Here is a 24,675-nt window from a genome sequence, read left to right as displayed (position 1 = left end):
TCAGTCACCGCACCACGGTCATCGCGGAATGAAACAAACTAGATGAACACGAAGAGACGGCAAAATAGAGTTCAAGGAATCTATCGACCTCAATGGGTTGTTTGAAATGGGGGCAAAACGCACTTAGTGTGGCGAGTTGCAACAAACAAACATGAGAATATGTGCTCAAACAATGGCTCAGATGATATGTTCTCTCATGATGCGTCATTGTCTTAATGTTAATGCTGTGAAAGTACAAAAATTCATTATTCTTTCAGAAAGCCGCTGTTATTTATTTCCTACAACGTTAATCGTCAAACCAGCATCTCGTGCTCAGAAAATGATACGCACGTGATCGCTGTTTCAAGTAGAGCGCAAACATAATGTTATGAAATTCCGAGTGATTTGCTTATCACTTCCATAGTTTTCCCTATGCTGTTTGCTTTCGTTCGAAGATTCGAAACGTAGAAACATTGTTCGAGCGCTGTTCCAAGCGCCCTTCGGACCTGCTTCCGATGCTGCCACCAATATAACCATAGTGGTATTATATTTGATAGTGTCTCAAACCTCGCATAAGATACGACACAGCTTGGTGGTAAACAGATGTTTTGCCAAGAAAAAGTGAGAACTGCTGTGTGTGGATTACGCCCACCGAATGAGCTATACAATTAGCGGTGTACGTTGTTTTCTTTTTCTTATTTGCAAAGCTCATTTGCCATAGCTTCACGAAACTGCTGCTATCAACGGAAGGTATCTGTCATCATGGCTGTTTTGCTTTTCTCCATGGTCATTGTGTTCGCAAGTTCCAATTTACTAATTCTCACGCACGATTGTGCTTGATTTCTATGATTGTTTTAAGTATGATATGAATACGCAAATAAATAAAAAAATAATGCGATCATCTCACACTGTACTAATATAATTTTCCTCTATTTGCTTCGCAGAGCGTGAAAAACCAACATCAATAAAAGGGGACGAACCGGGCCTGGCTGGTAAAGTGCAGGGCCGGAGCGATCTTTGCGGTGCAAGCGGCGCCATTTCCTTCACCAGTGTTGAACGTCAAGATGGCGAATACGTACCAACCGTTGGCCGCTGTGGCAACGACTGGCCAAGTTGACTCGCCGTCGTGCGTAGTGAACTCCCCCATGACCGTGGGTCCGGTCAGTCCACCCGACGATTGACCGATCCGAAAAGTCACAAACAGAATGTGACAGACACGAAACCGGGCGCTGCCCATGCGGCTGCCGCAGCAGGCCTCGGATGGACACTCGACGAGGACACCTACAATCTGGCCAAGTTCGGTCAGACCCACGGGGCGTGGTCGATTGATTCGCCGCTGCCGCTGCCGAAGTGGTCTACCAAGGTGGCCGAGCCGTTCGTCGTGGACAAGGTGTGGCAATATGAGGATTTGATAGGTCTTATCGAGACGAAACTACAGCGGATGTTGGAGGAGACCCATTACGATACAGCGAACAACTTTGTGGATTTTCACAAGGCATACCGCGGCACTCACAGTGCCAGCCCGGATCTTAAGACGCATTTCCAGAACTACATGATACCGATCAACCGTCGGCATCACATGTGCGTCAGTCTAGGAATGGAGATTGTGTCAAGGTGAGTGATTTCTCATTTGATAACCGACTGCGTTTCATTGTTCGAGCAAAGTTTCTGACAGCATCATAAACACAATGCAATATCAACAGCAATAATAAATTACCTTGGCTTTGTTACCGGAAGGAGACACGATGTGTTGATAATATGTTGCAGCTCTCTCTATTTCAACCTCTATGGCCCTTCCATCAAGGCCAAATAAACACTTGATTTAGCGTTTTTCCTCGACCATTATTTTGATACGGTTCAGACACGCTATAGGTTAAATGGTTTCAAATCCTCTATTGAAGCACACGCTGAGCAATGTAGATTTGTATGTACCTAGTTGCTCGTTTAAGACATAAAACATTTGCATTCAAAAATGCGGAATCGTAAATTTGTACATTGGAAGGTGGTAATTAGTTGATTTTGAAATAATACAGATATACACCTATTAGAATGTTAAATATATTTTTTACAGGAAACAGTGCGATTTTATGGTATTGCCTTCCTGAACCACAGTACACTTGTTTCAGTAAACTAATTTATGGATTTGATACTTTTCGCTTCAGCTCATCCGGAATTTTACATATAGCTGGTCTGATTGCAACAACAATCTGAGTTTAATGTTTCACCAATTTGGAGGTAATTCATGAACACAATTCGAAGGAAACTGAAATGAAAGTGAAAATCCAGATTTTTTTGCGGATCAAACAAACGAACGAAAACATTGGTACACTGAAGTCGCTTTTTGCGCGGTTTTTTTATACGTGGTTTTATTTTACGCGGTTTATTTTTACGCGGATTTCGAAATTTACGCGGATTTCGATATTTACGCGGTTTTTTTCACGCAGCACGTATCAACCGCGTACAAATTCAATGTGCTAATTGATGTGACTTTTCACGGAATAAGTTTGTATTGTATCACTGATTAGTAGCTGAGAAATAAAAGGAGATACAGATATCATGATTGCAGCACACAAAAAAAATCAGTTAATGAATTCTTGAAATATGAGTTGAATTTTTAATTAATAATTCACTGTTTGTTAGATTTTTATACGGATTTTAAAATTCACCCGGTTTATTTTTACGCGGATTTTGGAATTTACGCGGTTTTATTTTACGTGGATTTTGGAATTTATGCGGTTTTTGTTTACGCGGCTCCAGTGTGTTTCATAATTATAGAACCAGATGGAAAACTATCATTCCTTTACAAAAGTAACAGCAATTTCGTATGAATTACAACAGGTTTATAATTCGTAAGTCGCTCTTAGTTCTCAACCAGTTCAGAACAATCTATTTGGTGTGATTTCGACCAAGCTGTGGCATGTTGAAAGTTGTAATTCGTTTCATGCACCGAAAACTATCCGTTTAAGCTCTTCAACATTCTCAAACTGCTTGTCAGCTGCGTATGCTCTTCGTACGATTACTTTCATTGAGTTCTCTATTGTGTGATAAATAAGTTCCCGTATCTGAAGCCCCTGTTTAATAAACCATGTCAAGGGCTCCGATTTTTATGAATTGAGATGTTTTTCTATTGGAATACCCAATCATCAAGATGATTTCGGTGCAAAAATGGCAGTAGGTAATTCTGAAGTACCTCGTTATACTTTTGACCAGGGCTTTGCACAGTCATAGTCAACTGAGGATAGTCAGCTGACTATCTGACTGACTATATCAGTATTCCGTTAATAATGACTTTTGGCTCTTCACTTCTTCACGCAATTTCTCTGATAAAACGAATAAACAGTCAGTCGGGCGTTTAGTCGCTATCCCCCTCTACCGACTCGACTATATCATTACATTCTTCCCAGTCAAATTGTCCTCATAAATCATGTTTTCGTTCCTCTTTATATGGACGTAAAAATAAGATTGCGTACGCGGGTATCGTTCTTAGGGGGAGTAGAAATGTGGATTGAAGTCGGTTGAATGAAGAGGCAGATTTGTATTCATTAGTCGAGTCAGACAAAATAACCACTGACTGGACTAGTTCACCAGTTATCCTTGCTAGTCAACACTAGTTAATTCATTTTCTAGTCAAGTCACTTTTAGTTGTGGGAGGCAGATTTGTATTCATTAGTCGAGTCAGACAAAATAACCACTGACTGGACTAGTTCACCAGTTATCCTTGCTAGTCAACACTAGTTAATTCATTTTCTAGTCAAGTCACTTTTAGTTGTGGCGCCGAAGCAGTTCTAGTCGAAGCGACGCTACTGAGAGTAGAGTCGGTCTTCATTTTTCACCTTCGAAGATTTCGGGCCCTGCTCCTGATTGTTCATTCGTGTTGATGTACAAGCTATGTGAATTAGCCCTTTCCAATTCGCAAAATGAAAATTTTCAAGTTATTGATTGCAATAGGTTAAGCATTTTGTAAGCAAGATACCACATTCATCAGATTTGGAAAGTCAAGCGTACATCAGGAGTAACGGATCGAAATTGTTTTGAATGATCAACAGAAATCTCTTATAGCATCAAACTTCAAGTACGTTCTCTGAAAATCATAAAAATGTCACATAGTCCGGTCTGACTTAAAACCGTCTATTAAAGGGGAATAACTTGAAAATTAATAATATAACGTGTTTCAATTCATAACTCCACGTAACACGTAAGTTTTGTTGCAATCAAAGTAATCAAAGTAGACTGGATCATACCGTCAGTTTGAGTGCGGTCGTGCATGATTGAATCACATGTAAGCATTGTTGTCTTTATGTCACAGACAAATAATGATCTAGCTTTCCGGTGGCACAGAATCCCGCCCAAACCATGCACGAGCCTCCACCAAAATTCATGATTGAAAAAAAAACTGTTCCTCCTTCCGTAAATCAAGCCAGTATCCCTTGAAACCATCAGGACCATCCAGATTGAACTTTATTTCGTCACTGAAGAAACATTGGAAAACTTTTCATTTTGGTATATAGCAAAATGTATTCTTTTGAAAACATTCTTTGTGGCATGGTATGTTGACCCACTGTCGGTTCAAGTGACTTTTGGAAAGACGTCTTCTGATGTTGGATGGTGTAAGATTAGGAGCATTAACCCTTTCACTACGGCAGTGGGCTCCGTCGAAGTGCTACCGCTGAACGGAGCACTGCGCCGAAAAGTATGCACATCGCGTTGGTGTGATCGATGTACAGTATCACCCTGATGTCGTCTATAGACGACGCTCGTAGTGAAAGGGTTAATCTTTTGAGCCCTCTTTATGTAAGGACTTTTTGACAAAATTTGACGAATTGTCACCAATGATACATTTAAATTCAAAGATTGCTTTAGTTGCATAATCGACCTGAGGTATTCGAAGCTTCGATTTACGTGGAGCTCTCTTCTTCTTACCGTATCCTTGAGGATTCGCCAAATTATTGAGCACTACATGATGAGATCGTCCAATCCGACGCTCAATTTTGCTGATACAAAAAAAATCTATTTGTCTTTCTTCCCTCTCCGTGACCATTTTTCCCTTTGGCATTTTTCAGTTTAGTTGGTCTTATACAAACTTGACATTTGAAAAATACAAAAAAATTGGTTACGCGCAGCGGTTACACACACATATATATAATCCATTGACTATTTCAAGGCCACCGAGTTTTAAATTGTTTAAAAATTTGATGAAAATAGTTATATAGCAATTTCAATGGGTGTAAAGACAAACATGTTCAGATACGTTCTATCCTAATTCAACTGTCGTTTTATCAAGTGTAAATTTTATTTCATGTTTGATTAGCCAAACTAATGAGTAGAAATTTCTTTTTGGATGATTGACGTCGATAGTAACTGCCAGAATGGATTTGAATTTGACAGACAGGTGGTCCGTAATTGATCTTTTTTTTGTCAATCCCGATGGTTCAAAAAAACTAATAATTTTGGCTAGCATGATTGAAGTTAACTCTAGTATGATAAAATTACTTTGGTTCCCGATCATTTTTTTTCGAATCGATTCCTCGAGATTCATTCAAGTGTGCAAAATTCAGACAGGTGTTTATCGTAAAGGAATTAATAAACCCCCTTGATATCGACGCCGTTCGAGTGGGCTGTTATCTGCCGCTGGAAACAATAAGGCAATACTAATAAATGTGGCTTTTGAATAGCAAAGAATATATTATGAATCAAACAGGTTAAAGTCAACCATTCAGGCATAGAATGATATGTTTGACGCAACATTCAATAGCGGTTATCTCTGTTGTACAAATATTTTCTCTCACGATTGTTGAATAATGGTGCTCTTGACGCACGTTATCGATAGTAAGTTTATTGATATTGCTGAACATTTCCTCGTTTTGTCGCAGTCCCTAGAAGGTAATGCTCTCAGTCTTCATTCAAATGGTCCCATCGCTTATTTCCATGCTTGAACGTATTGTAAAAATGGTTTGAGACGTTCGGGTGTCTCTGTCTTTAAATTTATTTGGATTACAAACACTGCCTTTCTGAATCTTTCTCATTGCTTGCAAACGTTTTGTAATAGTTGATGAATATTGTAGCTATTGCTGCTTATTCTGAATCTTCAGCAAATCATGCTTCCAACTCGGTGTCTTAATTATTATCGGTTGGATTGGATTGTTTTCAAAGTTGTTATTTTCAAATCATGGAAACAATTTTTTTGGGAGTTATGTTTGATGAAACTTGCGCGCCGTAAATATCTTAAATCGATAGGTTTCTGTGACTGATGTTCACTTTGAACGAAATTCTGCATTTTTAATGCGAAAACTTTTGTTATTCATCCTTTGACCGTATATCACACACCACGTACGACTCAAAGATACCATCGAATTGACATTTCAATGTACATGCAACTAGCAAAGATACTAGTGAACCTATTGGAAAGGGCATAGTCATATTTGGTTCACGCAAAAAAATCGTACCTGAAAACAACTGTAACAGAAACAACCGAAAAAGTGTAAGGTCACAAATAGGCTAGAAATATTCTGACGCGGAAAAACATCATGGGTATAAGACGGTCTGTGATACCGTCTGCCAGTATACGAGTTATTATTTTGTGAGTTTTGGTATCCAAACCAAAATTCCTATAATTAATTGTTGAAAAAAAATTCAGATCGTGGTGCACTAGTTTTGAATTGAATATATTAAAAAAAATAACCGGGCAATCGTAATGTACCAGGCTAAAGGATCGTATTCTTTGTTTCAAACTAACCGGGGAATCAGTGGAACACAGGTTTGCTGGTGAGAGGTCGCCGCTTCCGACGGCGAGTCGATGATCGACTCGGATTGCGTTATCTTGACGTCTAACGAGGCGCTTGGCCGTCTCGATTCCTCGTTAAATAAGAAACTTCGCCCCCTTACATTGACCTCTGAATAAATTTCGAAAAACTATAACGCTAAACTAAATAAGGTTTTTTTTCTGTGAGTCATTTATAACCATGATGTTTTGCCCGCGCTATAATGTTTGGAGCGATTTTTTCTGGTCACGTCATATTCATATATCCAACATTAGCCAACACTGTCATCCACTTCAAAATTTTAAAATAACAGTCTTTAATGTTCTGCATAATTTGTTTTTCTGTTTCCGTCCATCGCAGATTAGCCGAACAGCACCCTAAAATAGCCAAACACCTATATCTGGTTTCCTGCGAGGAAGCGGTCGAGGATGCGGAAGCCTACATCCAACACTGCGAGGTGGAGGATATCGAGAAGGCCGGAAAAAGTTTGGAAAAGGAACACGCCCTCGTGGCCATGAAGATTGTGGTCGGAGGACGTGAAGGTGTGCTGATCCTCGATCCGGGCTATCACGTTGCACGCGCTGTCACCGTAATGAAAGATCAATGCTATCCACATACCGGCTGGTTTACACAATCGGACGAACCGCACTGCAAGCGAGAGTACTCGTATGTGTTGAGTCCCCACAGTGCGGATTTTATCACTTGGACGGAACGCGTGACCCGTGTCGGGAAGCAACAGCAGTACGAGATGTCGATGATCTTCATCGAGCGGCCGTACCGGACGGCGATTGATGTCACCGTTCGCCGGAATCTGGTGTACAATTTCCGCTCGCTGTTGTCTCGTGACGCTAAGGGACGAGTCTGTGCGGGGCTGTATTTCCCCGTGGTGCCGAATCCAGCCGACGCCCAAGTGACGCTTTTCTACGACGCTGCAAACGATACACAAGTCAAGCAGAAATTTAAGTTCTCGTTGTTTAAAGACCCTCAAAAGGTAGGTGCTTCAAATCTCATCAGCATTCTGTACAATGTTTTAATATGGTGTTCATTTTTCCCCCAGATCCCTGAGAATATTGTAGCCCATCTGGAGAACCTTGCGCCACAGCTGCGCATGAAGTCGAACGTACTTGCTGCGCTGATGGCAGACCTAGCAGATTGTGTGCACGATGGTGACTTTGTGAAGCAGTTGCTAGATATCAACGATAGCATCACGAAAATGTCCGCCGATAATTAAAATTCTATTCTATCCGCTTTTTCAATTGGCGCTCCATACTATTATAAGATTAGACAAACTCAACACGCCAACACATATATTCACTTCCACTGTTTATAGTAGATCCGCGACAATGACTATGCATTTTATTTTAAATTTTGCTAGTTTCAGATCCGAATTGTCGCGTTTAATCACAACTCTATCTGCTATATTACAAAGAGAAACAACAATTGTATTGTATAACACTAATAACCATTAGCGACTTGCATTGAACCAACCAAATTTCGAATGTATTGATATGTTAGCTTCACTTCACGTCGATTTTTCACATATGTTTTATATGTGCTTGACTCGGGATTACGTTTTTTTTAAATCCACATTATAACTTATATTGCAAAAACGTATGCAAAAATTATCCATACGATTGATGTTGTTGAAGAACCCGTGTGTGTTGCTCTTTATGTTACAACCTTTACGAAATGAGTTATTAGAAGACGTAACATATACTTTTGCAATAAATTCATCTATATTAAAAGCTTGACAAAACAAATATTCGCGTTAAATTTATTGTAGAGAAATGCCCCTTATATTAATTTAAGAGTTAATTAATTTAATTTAATTTAGACAAAACTGGGCAGATATACAAGAAAATGGAGCTGAACATATTGCTGCAGTTGTAATCGTCTTCGGAGTAAAGGTCGGAGAGCATTTTGGAAGTGGTATGTGTACGGTTTTTTTTTCTTCTAATGAACAACGATTTCAAGGGGGTCTTCGTAGCCACTTGGTTACGCGTTCGCTTACCAAGCGATCGATCGTGAGTTCAAACTCAGGGCCCTCAATTGACCATCTTTGTGTTGTTATAGAATAACTACGTCCACGCAACCATCATCAGCGATGGAAATCGATCCACGGTCGAAATAAGATCGATTCATCCATACAACTGCTCTGCTCTGCAAGACACATCGGGCTGCTGTTCTATAAATAACTCAACAATGATCAATATCAACTGTCTCCGCTGTCCGGTCTGCTGAACAATGGATGAACAGAAAGAATACCCTTACGCCTAAATGGCTACTACTGTGTAATTTACCATAATGTAAAGGAACAGAAAACTTAACGCCTAAATGGCTACTACTAACTTCTGTGTAATTTACAATTTATAGAAACATAAACATATGTACATGTACACGATTGAAACCCGGCTCTGTTACAGCTAAAATACTAATGAGCCTAACAAATAAATAAATGAGATAAAAAAAAAACAACGATTTCATAAGTCCAGCAATTATTTAATGGAAGAAGTGATTTTTTCAATTAACGAAACTTATGACCAAAACTTTTATCTTTAGAAGTCCAAAAGAGAGTTCATTTTGAAATGGAGGTTGGAAAATACAAGAGATTTTCAGACCGAGTGGCCCCGGGATGATCCGTGGTGTGGATTAATTAGTTGTATTCATTGTATCGAGTCATACTATAGCTTGTTGGAAAGGCGCTATAATATAGTGTTTGACAGTGTTTTGTTTGGTTAAGTCGTTCGTGAGTTATAGTGTTTTATTTAAGTCATTTATTTTTACAGGCTCAGTTACATAGGTTTAAAGGAGCCGAACTCTTAGCTATACTTTTATTAGTATATATCAACATGTTTCCTTAAATCTAGGGTTAATAAAGTAGGAAACCGATTACTCGCGGTCGACTCGAGATTAGAAGGGTGACATAGTTTCTTTTGGAAAAGGAGGGGATATAAGGATATTGTACAATGTTCACACTCGCATTCACACTCACGCTCATCATACTCAATTCTTAAATCTATTATTATATCTATTATGTATATACATTTCAGCTTATTCTATAGTTAGTCAGAAGGGAAACAGTCGCTCGCGAAGGAAAAAAAAAGGAGAGGATAAGGGTGTACGGACAATCACACACGAAGATCGATAGTTTTAAGGAAAACATATATTAGGGACATGTAATCGAGGTCTCACCGAGCCAACACATCTCTCACCGGTACATTGTGCTGTCTACCTCGGGTCCGAAGGGAGTTTTCTAAATTCGATCTGGCAACAAGATACACCTCGCACGACCAAACAAAGTGCTCGATGTCGTGGTAACCTTGGCCACAAACACAGAGATTGCTACTGGCAAGATTGAAACGAAAGAGTAGCGCATCTAACGAACAGTGATTGGACATGAGTTGGGAGAAGGTGCGAATAAAGTCCCGACTCAAGTCCAGACTTTTGAACCACGGTTTGAGGCTAACCTTAGGGGAAATTGAGTGAAACCACCGGCCCAATTCATCTTCGTTCCATTTGCGTTGCCAGTTAACGATGGTATTTTTACGAACTAAAGAATAAAATTCATTGAAGGCGATTTGACGCTGATAATTTTCGCCTTCAATTGCACCTACCTTTGCTAATGAGTCAGCCCTCTCATTACCCGGAATTGAGCAATGTGAAGGGACCCAGACAAAGGTAATGACATAACAGCGTCTGGATAAAGCACTCAAAATTTCTCGTATTCTCTCAAGGAAGTACGGCGAGTGCTTTTCCGGCCTCACTGAACGGATAGCTTCGACAGAGCTAAGACTATCCGTTACAATGTAATAGTGTTCAACAGGTCGTGAGGCGACGCTGTCCAGCGCCCAATGAATTGCTGCCAATTCAGCAATATACACTGAGCAAGGATTCTGAAGACTGTGTGAGGTGCTAAAAAATTCGTTGAACACTCCAAATCCTGTGGACTCGTTTATAGTGGACCCATCAGTAAAGTACATATTATCACAATTGATACCCCCATACTTTTCATCGAAGATCGTTGGAGCGATCCTCGATCGTTGGTAATCTGAATATCCATGGATATCTTGCTTCATGGACAGATCAAAATGCACAGAGGAATTGATGTAGTCAGGGAAACAAACACGGTTGGGAATATACGAAGAAGGATCAACCTGCATGGAGATGAATTCATGATATGAACTCATGAATCCGGAGTGAAAATTTAGCTCGATCAGCTGCTCAAAATTTCCGATCACCAATGGGTTCATAACCTTACACCGGATGAAGAACCGAAGAGATAATAAATTGAAGCGATCTTTTAGTGGGAGTAGGCCTGCCAAAACCTCGAGACTCATGGTATGCGTTGAGGGCATACATCCCAACGCGATACGGAGACAAAGATACTGAGTTCGCTCGAGTTTAATGAGGTGTGTTTTGGCAGCTGATTGAAAACAGAAACTGCCATACTCCATCACTGAGAGAATAGTTGTTCGATACAACATTATAAGATCTTCGGGATGGGCTCCCCACCAGGTGCCGGTAATTGTACGGAGAAAGTTTATTCTTTGTTGACATTTTTTACTCAGATACCTAATATGGGCCCCCCAAGTACATTTGGAGTCGAACCAGACCCCAAGATACTTGAATGACATAGCATGAGTGATCGGTTTACCCAAAAGTTGAAGCTTTGATTTTGCTGGTCTATGCTTCCTAGAAAAAACCACCATCTCTGTTTTCTCCGTGGAGAATTCGATCCCTAGCCCAATGGCCCAGGTTGAAACATTGTTCAAAGTATCTTGTAAGGGTCCTTGCAGGTCGGATTCGTTAGATCCTACGACAGACACCACTCCATCATCTGCAAGTTGTCTTAGGTTGAAATTTTGTGTAAGGCAATTGTCGATGTCGCTTACATAGAAGTTGTACAAAAGGGGGCTTAAACATGAGCCCTGGGGGAGGCCCATGTAAGACAACCGACTTACTGCCGAATCTCCGTGAGAAAAGTTGAAATGTTTCTCACAAAGCAAGTTATATAACATATTATTCAATAGAGGCGACAGACCCCGAGAGTGTAATTTGTCTGACAAAACCTCTATTGAAACAGAATCAAAGGCCCCCTTTATGTCCAAGAATACTGAAGCCATTTGTTTTTTTTTCGGCGTAAGCCATTTGAATTTCTGAAGAAAGCAACGCAAGACAATCATTCGTCCCCTTGCCCCTGCGGAACCCATATTGTGTATCTGAGAGTAGGCCATTCGTTTCAACCCATCGATCAAGGCGAAACAAGATCATTTTCTCCAACAATTTCCGTATACAAGACAGCATTGCTATTGGGCGGTACGAATTGAAGTCGGACGCGGGTTTTCCGGGTTTTTGAATAGCTATAACTCGTACTTGTCTCCAATCATCTGGAACAATATTATTCTCCAGGAACCGATTGAATAAATTCAACAAGCGATGTTTCGCCACATCAGGGAGGTTTTTCAGTAAGTTGAACTTAATTCTATCCGATCCCGGAGCAGAATTGTTACATGAAAGGAGAGCAAGAGAGAATTCTACCATCGAAAACTCGGAATCAAGATCACACCTATCTTGTGAAATATCTCGAACAATTTTTTGTACGGGAACGGAATCGGGACAAACCTTCCGTGCAAAATTCAAAATCCATCGATGTGAATATTCTTCGCTTTCATTCGATGAAGAGCGATTTCTCATGTTTCGAGCCACTTTCCATAATTTTTTCATTGACGTTTCTCGTGACAAACCTCCCACGAAATTTCGCCAATTAGCACGTTTTTTCCCTTTGATCAAATTTTTGAACTGATTCTCAAGGGCTAAATACGTTTGAAAAATTTCAGGGGTTCCACGTTTCCGAAAAGCTTTAAATGCATTTGATTTATCCTGATAAAGCTTGGAACATTGGCTATCCCACCATGGATTGGGAGGCCTTCGACGAATAGTGGAACCTGGGATGGGTTTCGTTTGAGCGCGAACCGCGCTGTCATATATCAAACGAGAAAGGAAGTTATACTCCTCCAATGGAGGTAAACCATCTCTGGAATGGATGGCTAGAGTAATCGCGTCCGCATATTTTTTCCAGTCAATGTGTCTTGTGAGGTCATATGCCATGTTTATAGATTCAGAAGAATTCGACCCAATGGTGATGGAAATTTTGATTGGCAAATGATCACTACCGTTGGGGTCCTGGATTACATTCCACTTGCAATCTAACGATAGTGAATTCGAGCAAAGCGAGAGGTCAAGAGCACTTGGGTTAGCAGGAGGTTTAGGTACACGTGTTGTTTCCCCAGTATTCAAAACGGTCATATTGAAGCTGTTACAAAGGTCATAGATCAACGATGAACGATTGTCGTCGTACTGTTCCCCCCAGGCAGTTCCGTGAGAGTTGAAGTCTCCCAAGATCAATTGTGGCTCAGGAAGGAGTGAGCACATGTCATCAAGTTGTTTGCGGCTAACCGCAGCTCTCGGAGGCCAATACAAGCTGACAATACACAGGTCTTTGCCTTTAATGTTTGCATGACAAGCAACAGCTTCGATCCCTCCAATAGGTGGAAGGTCAATTCGAAAAAATGAGTGGCACTTATTGATCCCCAATAGCATCCCTCCGTATCTGTCATCACGGTCCAAGCGTATAATATTAAAATCGTGGAAAGAGAGATCATCTCGCGAAGAAAGCCAAGTTTTGTAGTTATAGTGTTATAGTGTAGCAAATATGGAGCAAAATAAAGAGAAAATCCGAAATATTTTAAAGTACTACTATGACAAAGGCAAAAATGCATCTCAAGCTGCCAATAAAATTTGTGCAGTTTATGGACCCGATACAGTTTCCATTTCCACCGCACAACGATGTTTTCAACGTTTTCGTTCTGGTGTAGAGGTCGTCGAAGATGCGCCACGCTCCGGAAGGCCTGTCGTCGAAAATTGCGACAAAATCGCTGAATTAGCCGAGAAAGACCGGCATAGTAGCAGCCTTAGCATCGGCCAAGAGCTGGGGTTAAGTCATCAAACCGTTATTAACCATTTGAAGAAACTTGGATTCACAAAGAAGCTCGATGTATGGGTGCCACACACGTTGACGCAAAAAAACATCTTTGACCGTATCGACGCATGTGAATCGCTGTTGAATCGCAACAAAATCGACCCGTTTCTGAAGCGGATGGTGATTGGCGATGAAAAGTGGGTCACTTACGACAACGTGAAGCGCAAACGGTCATGGTCGAAGCCCGCTGGAGCGACTCAGACGGTGGCCAAGCCCTCATTAACGGCCAGGAAGGTTCTGCTGTGTGTTTGGTGGGATTGTCAAGGAATAATCTATTATGAGCTGCTTCCCTATGGCCAAACGCTCAATTCGGACCTGTACTGCCAACAACTGGACCGCTTGAAGGTAGCACTCATGAAGAAGAGGCCATCTTTGATAAACAGAGGTCGCATTGTCTTTCATCAGGACAACGCCAGGCCACACACTTCTTTGGTGACGCGCCAGAAGCTCCGGGAGCTCGGATGGGATGTTCTTTTGCATCCGCCGTATAGTCCGGACCTTGCACCAAGTGACTACCACCTGTTTTTGTCCATGGCGAACGAGCTAGGTAGTCAGAAGTTAGCCACAAAAGAGGCCTGTGAAAATTGGCTATCCGAGTTTTTTGCCAATAAGGAAGCGAGCTTCTATAACAGGGGTATTATGAAGTAGGCATCTCGTTGGGAACAAGTCATCGAACAAAACGGCGCATATTTGACTTAAAACAGATGATTGTAACTAATTTTATGAACAAATGAAAATTAAAAAAAAATACCGCAGGACTTTTTTGACAGCCTAATATATAAAAATGGATTTCTGTCTGATTCTTATGGCGGGTTTACATTAGGGAGATCTATAGCTATAGACTGATTTGTTCACGTGAAAATAGGTGTAAACGGGTGAGAATAAATATGATACACTTATTCGAGGTATATATAACATGAATAAATTCAGCATATGTAGACGCTTGTGAATTTCTCACTGGTGAGAAATCACTAAAGCTGGATGCAGTTCTACTTCAGGTGAATAAATTCACCGAAGATATGAATATATTCATTATAGAAGTTCACGCTAGTGTAAACGGTTGATGCGATTTCTATAAATCTCATCATATTTCTTCACATGAATATATCCCTAGTCTAAACCCACCCTTATAGACTCGGAAACTACTGAACCGATCAACATGAAAATTGGTATGTAGGGGTTTTTGGGGCCGGGGAAGGTTTTCGTGACAGTTTGAGACCCCTCCCCCTCTCTAAGGGGGGCTGCCATACAAATTGAACACAAATTTCTGCATTACTCGAGAATTATTCAAGCCAATGAAACCAAATTAGGCATATTGAGGTTTAAGGTGTAGGTGGAAGCTAGCCACAAATGGCTGCCACAATGACGCTCATTTCTTTCATCTCCCTCCCTCACCCCTCGCCCGAATATCAATAATTTTGCGTAACAGTGTGAAGAAAATGATCGTATTCAACCAAACTCTAATCGATTACTCACAAGATGTTAAATTTTCATCTGCTGTCGCACTGTATAGTGAAAAACGTCGGGAAACTCGAGATAGTGCTCTGAAGGTTAAATTTTCATTTTTCAATTTTCCGCAATGGTTGCCATACAAATGAAAGACAAATTTCTGCATTACTCGAGAATTATTCAAGCAAATGGAACCAAATTTGGCATATTGAGGTTTTAGGGTGCAATAAATGTTTCTATGGTGGTTGGACTCTCCACCCCTCTCTCTAAGGGGGGGCTGCCATACAAATGAAACACAAATATCTGCATTACTCCAGGATTAATCAAGAAAATGAAACCAAATTTGGCATGTGGAGGTTTTAGGGTGCAATAAATGTTTTTACGGTGATTAGACACTCCACCCCCCTCTCTAAGGGGGAGCTGTCATACAAATGAAAGACAAATTTCTGCATAATTCGAAAACTAATCAAGCAAATGGAGCAAAATTTGTCATGCGAATAACACTCCTCCCCTCTCTCTGAAAGGGGGCTGTCATACAAATGAAACACAAATTTCCGCAATACTCGAGAACTAATCAAATGGAACCAAATTTGGCATGTGGAGGTTTTCGGGTGCAATAATTGTTTTTACGGTGGTTAGACACTCCACCCCGCTCTTTTAAGGGGAGCTGCCATTCCAAATTAAACGGGGTCGATTAGAAGATCAATCAAGGAACAGTTCTGTGATTGGACCCATGAACATGCTCATAGTAAGAAAACGTGAATGTTTGAAGGTATTGATAACAAAAAACAAATTTTGGGCGGGACGAAATTTGCCGGGTCAGCTAGTGAGGAATAAATATAGATTTGCTTAAAAAGCGATCCTTTTTATTAAAAATCCTGGGACTTTTCAGCTCATATAAAATATTAAATCGTATAACATCGTATGTGAAGCATATTGTATCCTATATTCTGGTGGTATTAGTTAGGCGCAACTAACTAGCATATAGAAAAGTGGAGGCAATATCCATGCATGGGCAACGCTTGCGAATTGTTTTGGATAAATATACTAATTATATTTGCATCTTATATGACTATTGTCATACGAATATACGAAACAACAAATGTCGGAAAATATTCGCATAAATAGAGCCTCACATTATAATTATTGAATTTGGGTTTGGGAACTATTTTTTGACTTTCTAATCCGGAGCAAAATCATGAACCCATAGGTTAAATTTTTCTTGAACCCCAGACGAGATCCTTGGTTCTTTACTACCGCTACATTTATCGAGAAATAAAACCTTCGTCAGGCATCTTTAATAATGTAAGGTTCTCGAACTTCTGCGGATCTTCTGTTGATTCTGATCTTGACTGTCGGAATCGACAGTCTCTCGCTAGAAAACCTGTGTTCCGCTGATTGCCCGGTCAGTTTGAAACATAGGATACGATCCTTCAGTAAGGTCCGACCGAGCCTGGTTAATTTATATTTTGAAATATATCATTCATTGTCATTCAAAACTACATATTGTACCATGAAATTTCCACACTTACAGGTATTTTGGTTTGGACATTTAGTTAGCAATATTGTTGCTATGCCCATTCTCGCGTCACTCAGAAAATTATCTTGTATCGAAGCGCGATAGGGGCAATATGACCTGGCGGTGCAAAATGGGCCACCATTCGTTCGGCCTTGTTATTCAACCAATAACACTTAATTTCCAATACAGTGGAACCTCGATTAACCGCGAGCGGATGAACCGCGGTGCGGATTATCCGCGAAAGCGAGTTTCGTAGTAATTCTCGTGGCCTTCTCGAAATTCGCCAGTGAGTGGTAGGTTCTTGCTATTCTGTTTTGGTGTTAGCTTTCACACACTGGTGTATAAGAGCTTATATGGATGGATACTTTAATGATTTCTGTATTGATAAAACATAGTTTTCACGCGGAAATATATTTTTTTCGTGTTTGAACCTCATTTTTAGTACTGTACTGCGTTATCCGCGATTTTCGTTATCCGTGCTGATTTTGCCAGACTATGCTGTGGATAATCGGGGTTCTACTGTAATTGTGTTAGAAATACTCTTATTTAGTATTTCCGAGAAAACCGTAATCAAATTCAATCGTTTTATAAAGATATTGAAAATAATAAAATAAACATGCTCAAAAGATTGAATCAACTAACATGGTCATATTGCCCCGCATGGTGGCTCGTTTTGCCCCATAGTGCTCTCGATTGACGGAAATGGAACACATTTTTAAAAGTGTAAATTTTCCACATAAAACTGTTTCTAAGCATATTTGTACAATATACATTGTTCAATAAGGTTTGAAAAATCGTGAGGTTTTAATATGTAGCATAATTTATAAATGTTCCTACATGATTTAGGACGTTTCGTTCTTAGGGGGATCATAGGGATAGGGACTATCGCTGTCATGTTATTGCTTAGAATAATTTTGACAATCTACTCGAATTGTTTCGCGCAACGTTTACAACGATTTACTGTATCCTCTTGGTGCGCATTCCCTTCTCGTTAATTAGATTTCTGCCTCTATCGGCTGCTAGCTCAAGTACTTCTTTCTCGGAACTGGCTTTAGATTAGGATTTCTCAAAGTGGTCGATCTCGGTTTCCCAGGGGTCAACACAAAGGAAAACTGATTTTGGGGGTCGACGAGGTCTAAAAGTCGACCTCTATTAAGTAACACAAGTTCTCATTTGGAACTTTCGACATACTGTATAAGTTGTATCACGTGAATCAACTTGTTATAAGAATGACTCATATTTTAGTAGAATCTATTAGGTTGGGAAAAAAGTAATCCATGTTTTGCCGTAAAATTCAAAGCTTTATTTGGGATATCTACGATTGTCCGATTAGCGTCAAATATGCACCCTTTCATTGTATATTTTCTTCGCCAATAGGAACCAAGACTTCTATGAGAGGAACACCCAAAAATTATTCTCTTCAAGTCCCACCAAATATACAGTAAAACCTTCCTGGCCGTTAGTCCTGGTTTGGCCACAGTTTGAGTTGCCTCACCATGCTTTGATCACGATCTTGTTCGCACAATATTGTCGTAAGTGTCCTATTTTTAATCCTCAGTCTCTTTCCGTTTAAGAAATGGCTCGATTTCATCCGTTTGGCCAAGGCTTCGCAGATGGAAATTCGATCTATCGTATTTATCTTTGGGAATCCAGCGTGTGCAAATGGTTTGAAGCTGTTTTACTGTCGATATTTAGCTCATGGGCAAGTATCGATACCATAAACATCATTTACAATATCAAAGAAAAACTGTAGAATGTATCGAATTATCTCTTTGTTGACTTCCATTGTTAACTCCCTGCGACTCACAACTAAATGGAACAAACCAAAAACCAGCAAGTTTTTTTTAGTGTGGAATATCACCATGACCACGAGCATATCCTTGGAATTGTTTGATTGATACTAAACAACATATCGAACACTACAGCCATCTACCGAGAAAATAATGGATTTCTTTGTTCCCCAACTCAATATTCATCTCTATTCTGTATTCCGACGGATTTCCATTTCGTTCGAACCGTTATTTCGATCGATGGAACATTTCGCTTTCCCTATTTCTATCGTTTTGCTCATTTAATGTTCGTAGAGAAAAAGGTCGAACGAAATGGAAAAACCACTCGAACGGAATACAGAATGTAATTTTATCAAGTCGTTCGAAACATTTCGAATCGATCGAAATACAGAATAGGGGAGATTATTTTTGTACTTTTCAAAAACTCAACAAGATTCATCGACATAAGTTCGTCCATTAATACAAGATTAGAAAATCGGCAAGTAAAAAAGCGTGAACAAGTTCGTGCGAGAAAATGTGTTTGTCAACAGGTTTATGCATCACACTGATTTTTTTATGTTTTTTATCTTCACTTTGCGATTTTTTTTAAAATTAATTGCCTACTCAAGTATTTGAAAGCAATTTGTATTTGTGAGTAATTTGTATTAATAATTGTTAACTACACTTGATATTCATCTAATTTTATGTACAGATTTTCAAATGGGCTTCTTACAAACAACACAATCAAATGTAAACATTGCACTCATATCCAGGGATGCTAGATGACTGTTTTGAATATATTAATACGGCACGAAAAGGGTTTTCACATATTGAATGAAAATGAGTAATTCAAAACAACTACTTTATTGGAAATACAATAAATCCATAATAACAAAACGTCTGAGTGATGGACCCATATGCTCGAGGAAAAATATCAATGGAACCAAAAGATTTATGAAACTTATTCCTTTTTGTTATGTTTTTTTTAATATTTTGGCACTGAGAAAAGAGTATCGATTGATCAATTTGTTGTTTTTCTCAAAACAAAAACATGTCTTCTCATCTGACATCACTGATCATACCGAGAAAAACTGACTGAAGTCTCTCCAGTCTACCAAATAAAACATTTCAATGAAACTCGTGTACTGGAATGGGATATTTTGCTCGTCTCGACAGTGACTGAAGCCGAGACGAGACGAGACGTCTCGTTATCTGGAATAGGGCCACCTTTTTTTTAAACTGTTGCGATAGTTTATTTTTTATCAAAGGTTTATGTTCTCTGAATTTTGAGTCGATTCCTTGTCGTAATAACAGCGATGTTGCTATAGTTAGCTGCTATGATCAACAGTTTCCACGGCCGTCCAAAGGGTATATCAACAGCAAAGTTCTCCAAATGTTAAGCTTTTCTTATGATTTGGGAAGTTTGGCTATAGGGGTATGTGGTATCATTTCATACTGGAAAAGGGACTTTTGCCCAAGATAGTTTGAGAATCCCTGCTTTAGATGAAGCACATTCATTAATGCAATGCTGTTTTGAATCGCACTTTTTAGCGGTTTAATTTTCGTTGCTCAACCCAAACAAGATAGGGAATGTAATGCACGTCATCAAGATGAAAGGGAATAGAAAAACATGTATCCGATTTCACTCTCGCCGAACCCCAGATAAATAAGGAGAGTTCGGATTGCATATTCGAAATTATTCCTGGAGCAATTTGCCTTACAATGTTCACATATATTTATTTTATCTTTCTCATACAAATAACTGTATATGTAACTCTGCAACGTTCAAACAACGCTGTCAAACCCATAATCGAATGCAAAGTTATAATCGACTTGATTATACTCATCAATGGAAGAGAATATCTTTCCCGAACACTCTCAAGAGAACGATAAGGTAAATCAAAAACAAAAAAATCCTTACGTGAGATATCATTAAATGTTATATTAAATGAATGCGTGCTTGGACCTCTGCGAGCCAACCAAGCAGCCACACTTAAAAGTACGATAATCTTACGAACGGGTGTATTTGCCCCAGATGTGCAGCATGAAGACGGATGCAATAAACAGCAGAGACATCACCAGTACTGGGACTGGACCACTGAAAAAGGAAAACAGAGAATTAACGAATTTGATTCTACAACCGACAGTTCAAACCAACTAAATTGGTTCAATATACCGTTTTGACACATATTCCGAACATTTCATTTTAATGAAATGAAATGAAAACTCCGATATTCTTTAAGATATACCCTTCCGTATAACATTTAAAGATATCAAAACAACCTTGATGTTCAATAAATTTAGTTGAAGTGTTCGAAAGTTGAGTCAGAACGGTATACAATTTCGATTTAAGAAGAGAAAGTTTGGCTCAATTGGAACAATTGAAGGTATCTAACCAAAAACAAAAACTTCTTCTCTAGCAAACACTGAAGGACGACAATCCAATCATACTTACACCTTGATGCCTGGGGAATCATCAGTGTAGAATCGCCACATGCCACCGGATCCGGTTCCTGTGGTACGATTCCGGGCTGCTGTTGCTGTGGTGGTTGTTTTTCGCTGCTTCAGATTGCTTGCGCCCCCTGCGCTCGATCGCGGCGCGGACGAAGGCTTTGACGGAGAGCGGGTTCCGCTTCCAACGGATGTAGAACTTGCTGGCGCTGGCTAAAATTAGACAAATGTTCATTTAATACATGAAATAAGCTATTTGATTTATGTCCCAATTAGATGCGGCACATTGTCTTACGGTTAAATACAATTAATCAATTGTGTACTTACCATTTTCAGCAGTTGATTATTTTCTTGGTTTCAGTCTTAGGAAAATACTCTGCAGTATACCGAGCAGGGAGAGAATTGTAAATGCGACCACTATTCCAGCTCACTTCTATCTACCTATGCACCGTTCGAACACTTTCTGCTTTCTGAATCCACGTATCGATGAAACCACTACACGTCGCAAGCAAACGTCACCGGAATGAATTTCACCCAGTGACAGCTATCATATTTTGGCATGCGTTGATAGAGTTTCCAGTGCTCGAAGCTAGAGGGCCATGATGAACGATTTTACGGAAAAGCTCACAAGGTTCGTTCATATGTTCCGTATCACGATACAGGAACTATTCTGTGAACAAGACGAATATTAAGTATCTCACAATATCGGACATCTCTTCTTCTTCTTCTTATATGGCACTAACGTTCCTAGAAGAACTTCGCCATCTCAACGTAGTACTACTTGCGTCATTTGTACTAGTACTTAGCTGAGATTTGCATTCCTTGGATGCATTGTGAGTGGCAAGCTCTAGAATGAGAATGAGCTCTAGAATACTCGTGACCACAATGCAAATCGGAGGAAATTTTTTTTGACGAAAAATTCCCCGACCAGAACGAAACCTCAGGAATGTTGGGTGTGACGCTAACCACTCGACCACGGGAGCACACATATACGTTGTGATAATTAGCGCAAGGCAGTCAAGAAATAAGTACATACACTTTTTTCTTCGGATATTCGCATATCTACAACATATAAGATTGCTGCTGTTTGTTTTTTTCATCCAGTTGTGAACAGATTCTGATTCATTCTGATGTGTGGATTTGAATTCTTCGTGATTGGAACGTATTCAATTGACGAATTTACGTTAGATTTACAACCAGATGGCGCAGCGAGTAAAATGATGATGTTTCTTTTTTTTAATATGAAATTCGTTTAAATTTGTTAGAAAAATCCGAATTTTCCTTCAAATTTCCCGGATTCAAGTTTTCTTTCCAGGCTGACAAGGTTAGGAAATCATCATTTTACAATGTGGTATGTATATTATGAGGAATGGCTTGTTATAAGTATTGTAGCTTTAATTTTTTTCAACCAAGTAAACGATGAGTAGCGTGTTTCGCGCTGACAATACTAAAAATCCTTCACGTATCGGCCCCTACATAATCAGTGGTATCAGCCAATTTGAGATGATATCGATTTCATCGCAATTATCCATAGTATCAATAACCGATATGCATTATCAAAGCTCTAATGAGCTCTAATGTAGATGTCGCATTAGCTGTTTCAGCTTTGCGTAAATTCGTCAATTGACGAATTTACGTTGGATTTACAACCAGATGGCGCAGCGAGTAAAATGAAAATGTTTTGTTTTTTTTGTTATGAAATTCGTTCAAATTTTTGTAGACAAATAAGAATTTATCTTCAAATTTCTTGGTTTCATGTATTCTTTCCACACTGAAAAGGTTAGAAAATCATCATTTTACAATGTGCTATGTATATTACGAGGAACGGCTTGTTATAAGTATTGTAACTTTAATCTTGTTCAACTAAGTAAACGATGAATAGGGTGTTTTGCGCTAAAAATACTGCAAATCCTTCTCGTATCGACCCCTACATAATCAATGATATCAGCCAATTTGATATGATATCGATTTCATCGCAATTATCCATAGTATCAATAACCGGTATGCATTATCAAACCTAAAATTTTCGAAGATTATCTATGACTTTGGTCAAATCGCGTGTTGAAACCATCGTAAATATACAAAACTCCAACTTTCTTACCATATACTGACGACATTCAATGGCTAAAATGTATCTAAATTGAAATAAAATGAATAATCACCACCGAATCTTGCTTTCCAGTGCGTAAAATAAACAAACACCCTCACTTTTGTGGTTCTGAGTTCTAATGTAGATGTCGCATGAGCTGATTCAGCTTTGCGTAAATTCGTCAATTGACGAATTTACGTTGGATTTACAACCAGATGGCGCAGCGAGTAAAATGAGGATGTTTTGTTTTTTTTGGTATGAAATTCGTTCAAATTTTGTTTGGAAAAATCAGAATTTATCTTCAAATTTTCCGGTTTCATGTATTCTTTCCACGCTGAAAAGGTTAGAAAATCATCATTTTGCAATGTGCTACGTATATTACGAGGAATGGCTTGTTATAAGTATTGTAACTTAAATTTTTTTCAACTAAGTAAACGACGAATAGGGTGTTTTGCGCTAAAAATACTGCAAATCCTTCTCGTATCGGCCCCTACATAATCAATGATATCAGCCAATTTGATATGATATCGATTTCATCGCAATTATCCATAGTATCAATAACCGGTATGCGTCATCAAACCTAAAATTTCCGAAGATTATCTATGACTTTGGTAAAATCGCTTGTTGAAACCATCGGCAATATACAAAACAATAATTTTCTAACCATATACTGACGACATTTAGTGGCTGAAATGAATCTAAATAAAAATAAAATTAATAATTACGATCGAATCGCGCTTTTCAGTGCGTAAAATAAACAAACACCCTCACTTTTGTAGCTCTGAGCTCTAATGTAGGAGTCGCATGAGCTGATTCAGCTTTGCGTAAATTCGTCAATTGGAATGGTCATGATTACACATTTTACATCGTTACGGAATTCATGATTACCTCGAAAGCTTCATTACCTCGACACTTCATAGCTGATGTTAATCATATATAGATGGCAGTATTGTGACATAGGCGTTATTTTCAAAGGTTCTCGGCCGCAGTGATTCCAAATGTTCTATTGGCGATCTAACGCAAAACGTAAACGATCGATGAGACATCTGGATTTTGTTTTTGAACTAAGAAAATGATGCTAATGTAACCTAAAACTCAAAAACAAATCACGTATATTTTACTTCCGGGCTTTCCAAGGTAGTTCTCACATGCAGGAATCGTGCATTTTTCTACTTGTGTTTGATTGTGCTCTCGAATTCCCTTCTTTAATTCAACCATTGTCAACATTTTTATAGTTTTCACTACTGAAAAAGGTAAATAAATAACATGTTAAATATACAATTGCGCAATTTTATATATAACATGTTATTTATTTACCTCTTTCAGTAGTGAAAACTATAAAAATGTTGACAATGGTTGAATTAAAGAAGGAAATTCGAGAGCACAATCAAACACAAGTAGAAAAATGCACGATTCCTGCATGTGAGAACTACTTTGGTAAGCCCGGAAGTAAAATATACGTGATTTGTTTTTGAGTTTTAGGTTACATTAGCATCATTTTCTTAGTTCAAAAACAAAATACAGATGTCTCACCGATAGTTTACGTTTTGCGTTAGATCGCCAATTGACGAATTTACGTTGGATTTACAACCAGATGGCGCAGCGAGTAAAATGAGGATGTT

The 24,675-nt window shown here is 39.2% G+C and overlaps 2 protein-coding genes across 2 annotated transcripts; one reads left to right on the top strand and one right to left on the bottom strand.

Annotated features, from left to right (window-relative positions):
• The first annotated feature begins 1,114 nt into the window (after nucleotides 1-1,114).
• Nucleotides 1,115-8,497, top strand: LOC129767395 (uncharacterized). Its single transcript, XM_055768257.1, has 3 exons — nucleotides 1,115-1,593; nucleotides 7,098-7,728; nucleotides 7,795-8,497. The coding sequence occupies exons 1-3, from the start codon at nucleotides 1,421-1,423 to the stop codon at nucleotides 7,966-7,968; spliced, it is 978 nt and encodes a 325-aa protein (XP_055624232.1). The 5' UTR covers nucleotides 1,115-1,420; the 3' UTR covers nucleotides 7,969-8,497.
• An 11,727-nt stretch (nucleotides 8,498-20,224) lies between these two features.
• On the bottom strand, nucleotides 20,225-21,456 carry LOC129768810 (protein transport protein Sec61 subunit beta). The gene is made up of 3 exons (XM_055770699.1): nucleotides 21,292-21,456; nucleotides 20,969-21,177; nucleotides 20,225-20,611 (listed from the first exon to the last, which is right to left on the bottom strand). Exons 1-3 carry the CDS (start codon nucleotides 21,292-21,294, stop codon nucleotides 20,524-20,526), a joined length of 300 nt encoding a protein of 99 aa, XP_055626674.1. The 5' UTR covers nucleotides 21,295-21,456; the 3' UTR covers nucleotides 20,225-20,523.
• Between the last annotated feature and the right edge of the window lie 3,219 nt (nucleotides 21,457-24,675).

This window comes from Toxorhynchites rutilus, chromosome 2 (assembly GCF_029784135.1).
Source record: "Toxorhynchites rutilus septentrionalis strain SRP chromosome 2, ASM2978413v1, whole genome shotgun sequence".
NCBI classification, from domain to species: domain Eukaryota; kingdom Metazoa; phylum Arthropoda; class Insecta; order Diptera; family Culicidae; genus Toxorhynchites; species Toxorhynchites rutilus.
Note: the sequence above shows the minus strand (reverse complement) of the source record. Positions and strands in the feature narration are given on the sequence as shown.

Bases quoted from the DNA above. Each gene is read 5' to 3' on its own strand.
- LOC129767395 (XM_055768257.1), top strand. From the start codon at position 1,421: ATGTTGGAGGAGACCCATTACGATACAGCGAACAACTTTGTGGATTTT. The intron at 1,594-7,097 runs GTGAGTGATTTC...CGTCCATCGCAG, and splicing joins GGAATGGAGATTGTGTCAAG to ATTAGCCGAACAGCACCCTA. The intron at 7,729-7,794 runs GTAGGTGCTTCA...TTTTTCCCCCAG, and splicing joins TGTTTAAAGACCCTCAAAAG to ATCCCTGAGAATATTGTAGC.
- LOC129768810 (XM_055770699.1), bottom strand. The intron at 20,612-20,968 runs GTAAGTATGATT...TTCCTTTTTCAG, and splicing joins GATTCCCCAGGCATCAAGGT to TGGTCCAGTCCCAGTACTGG.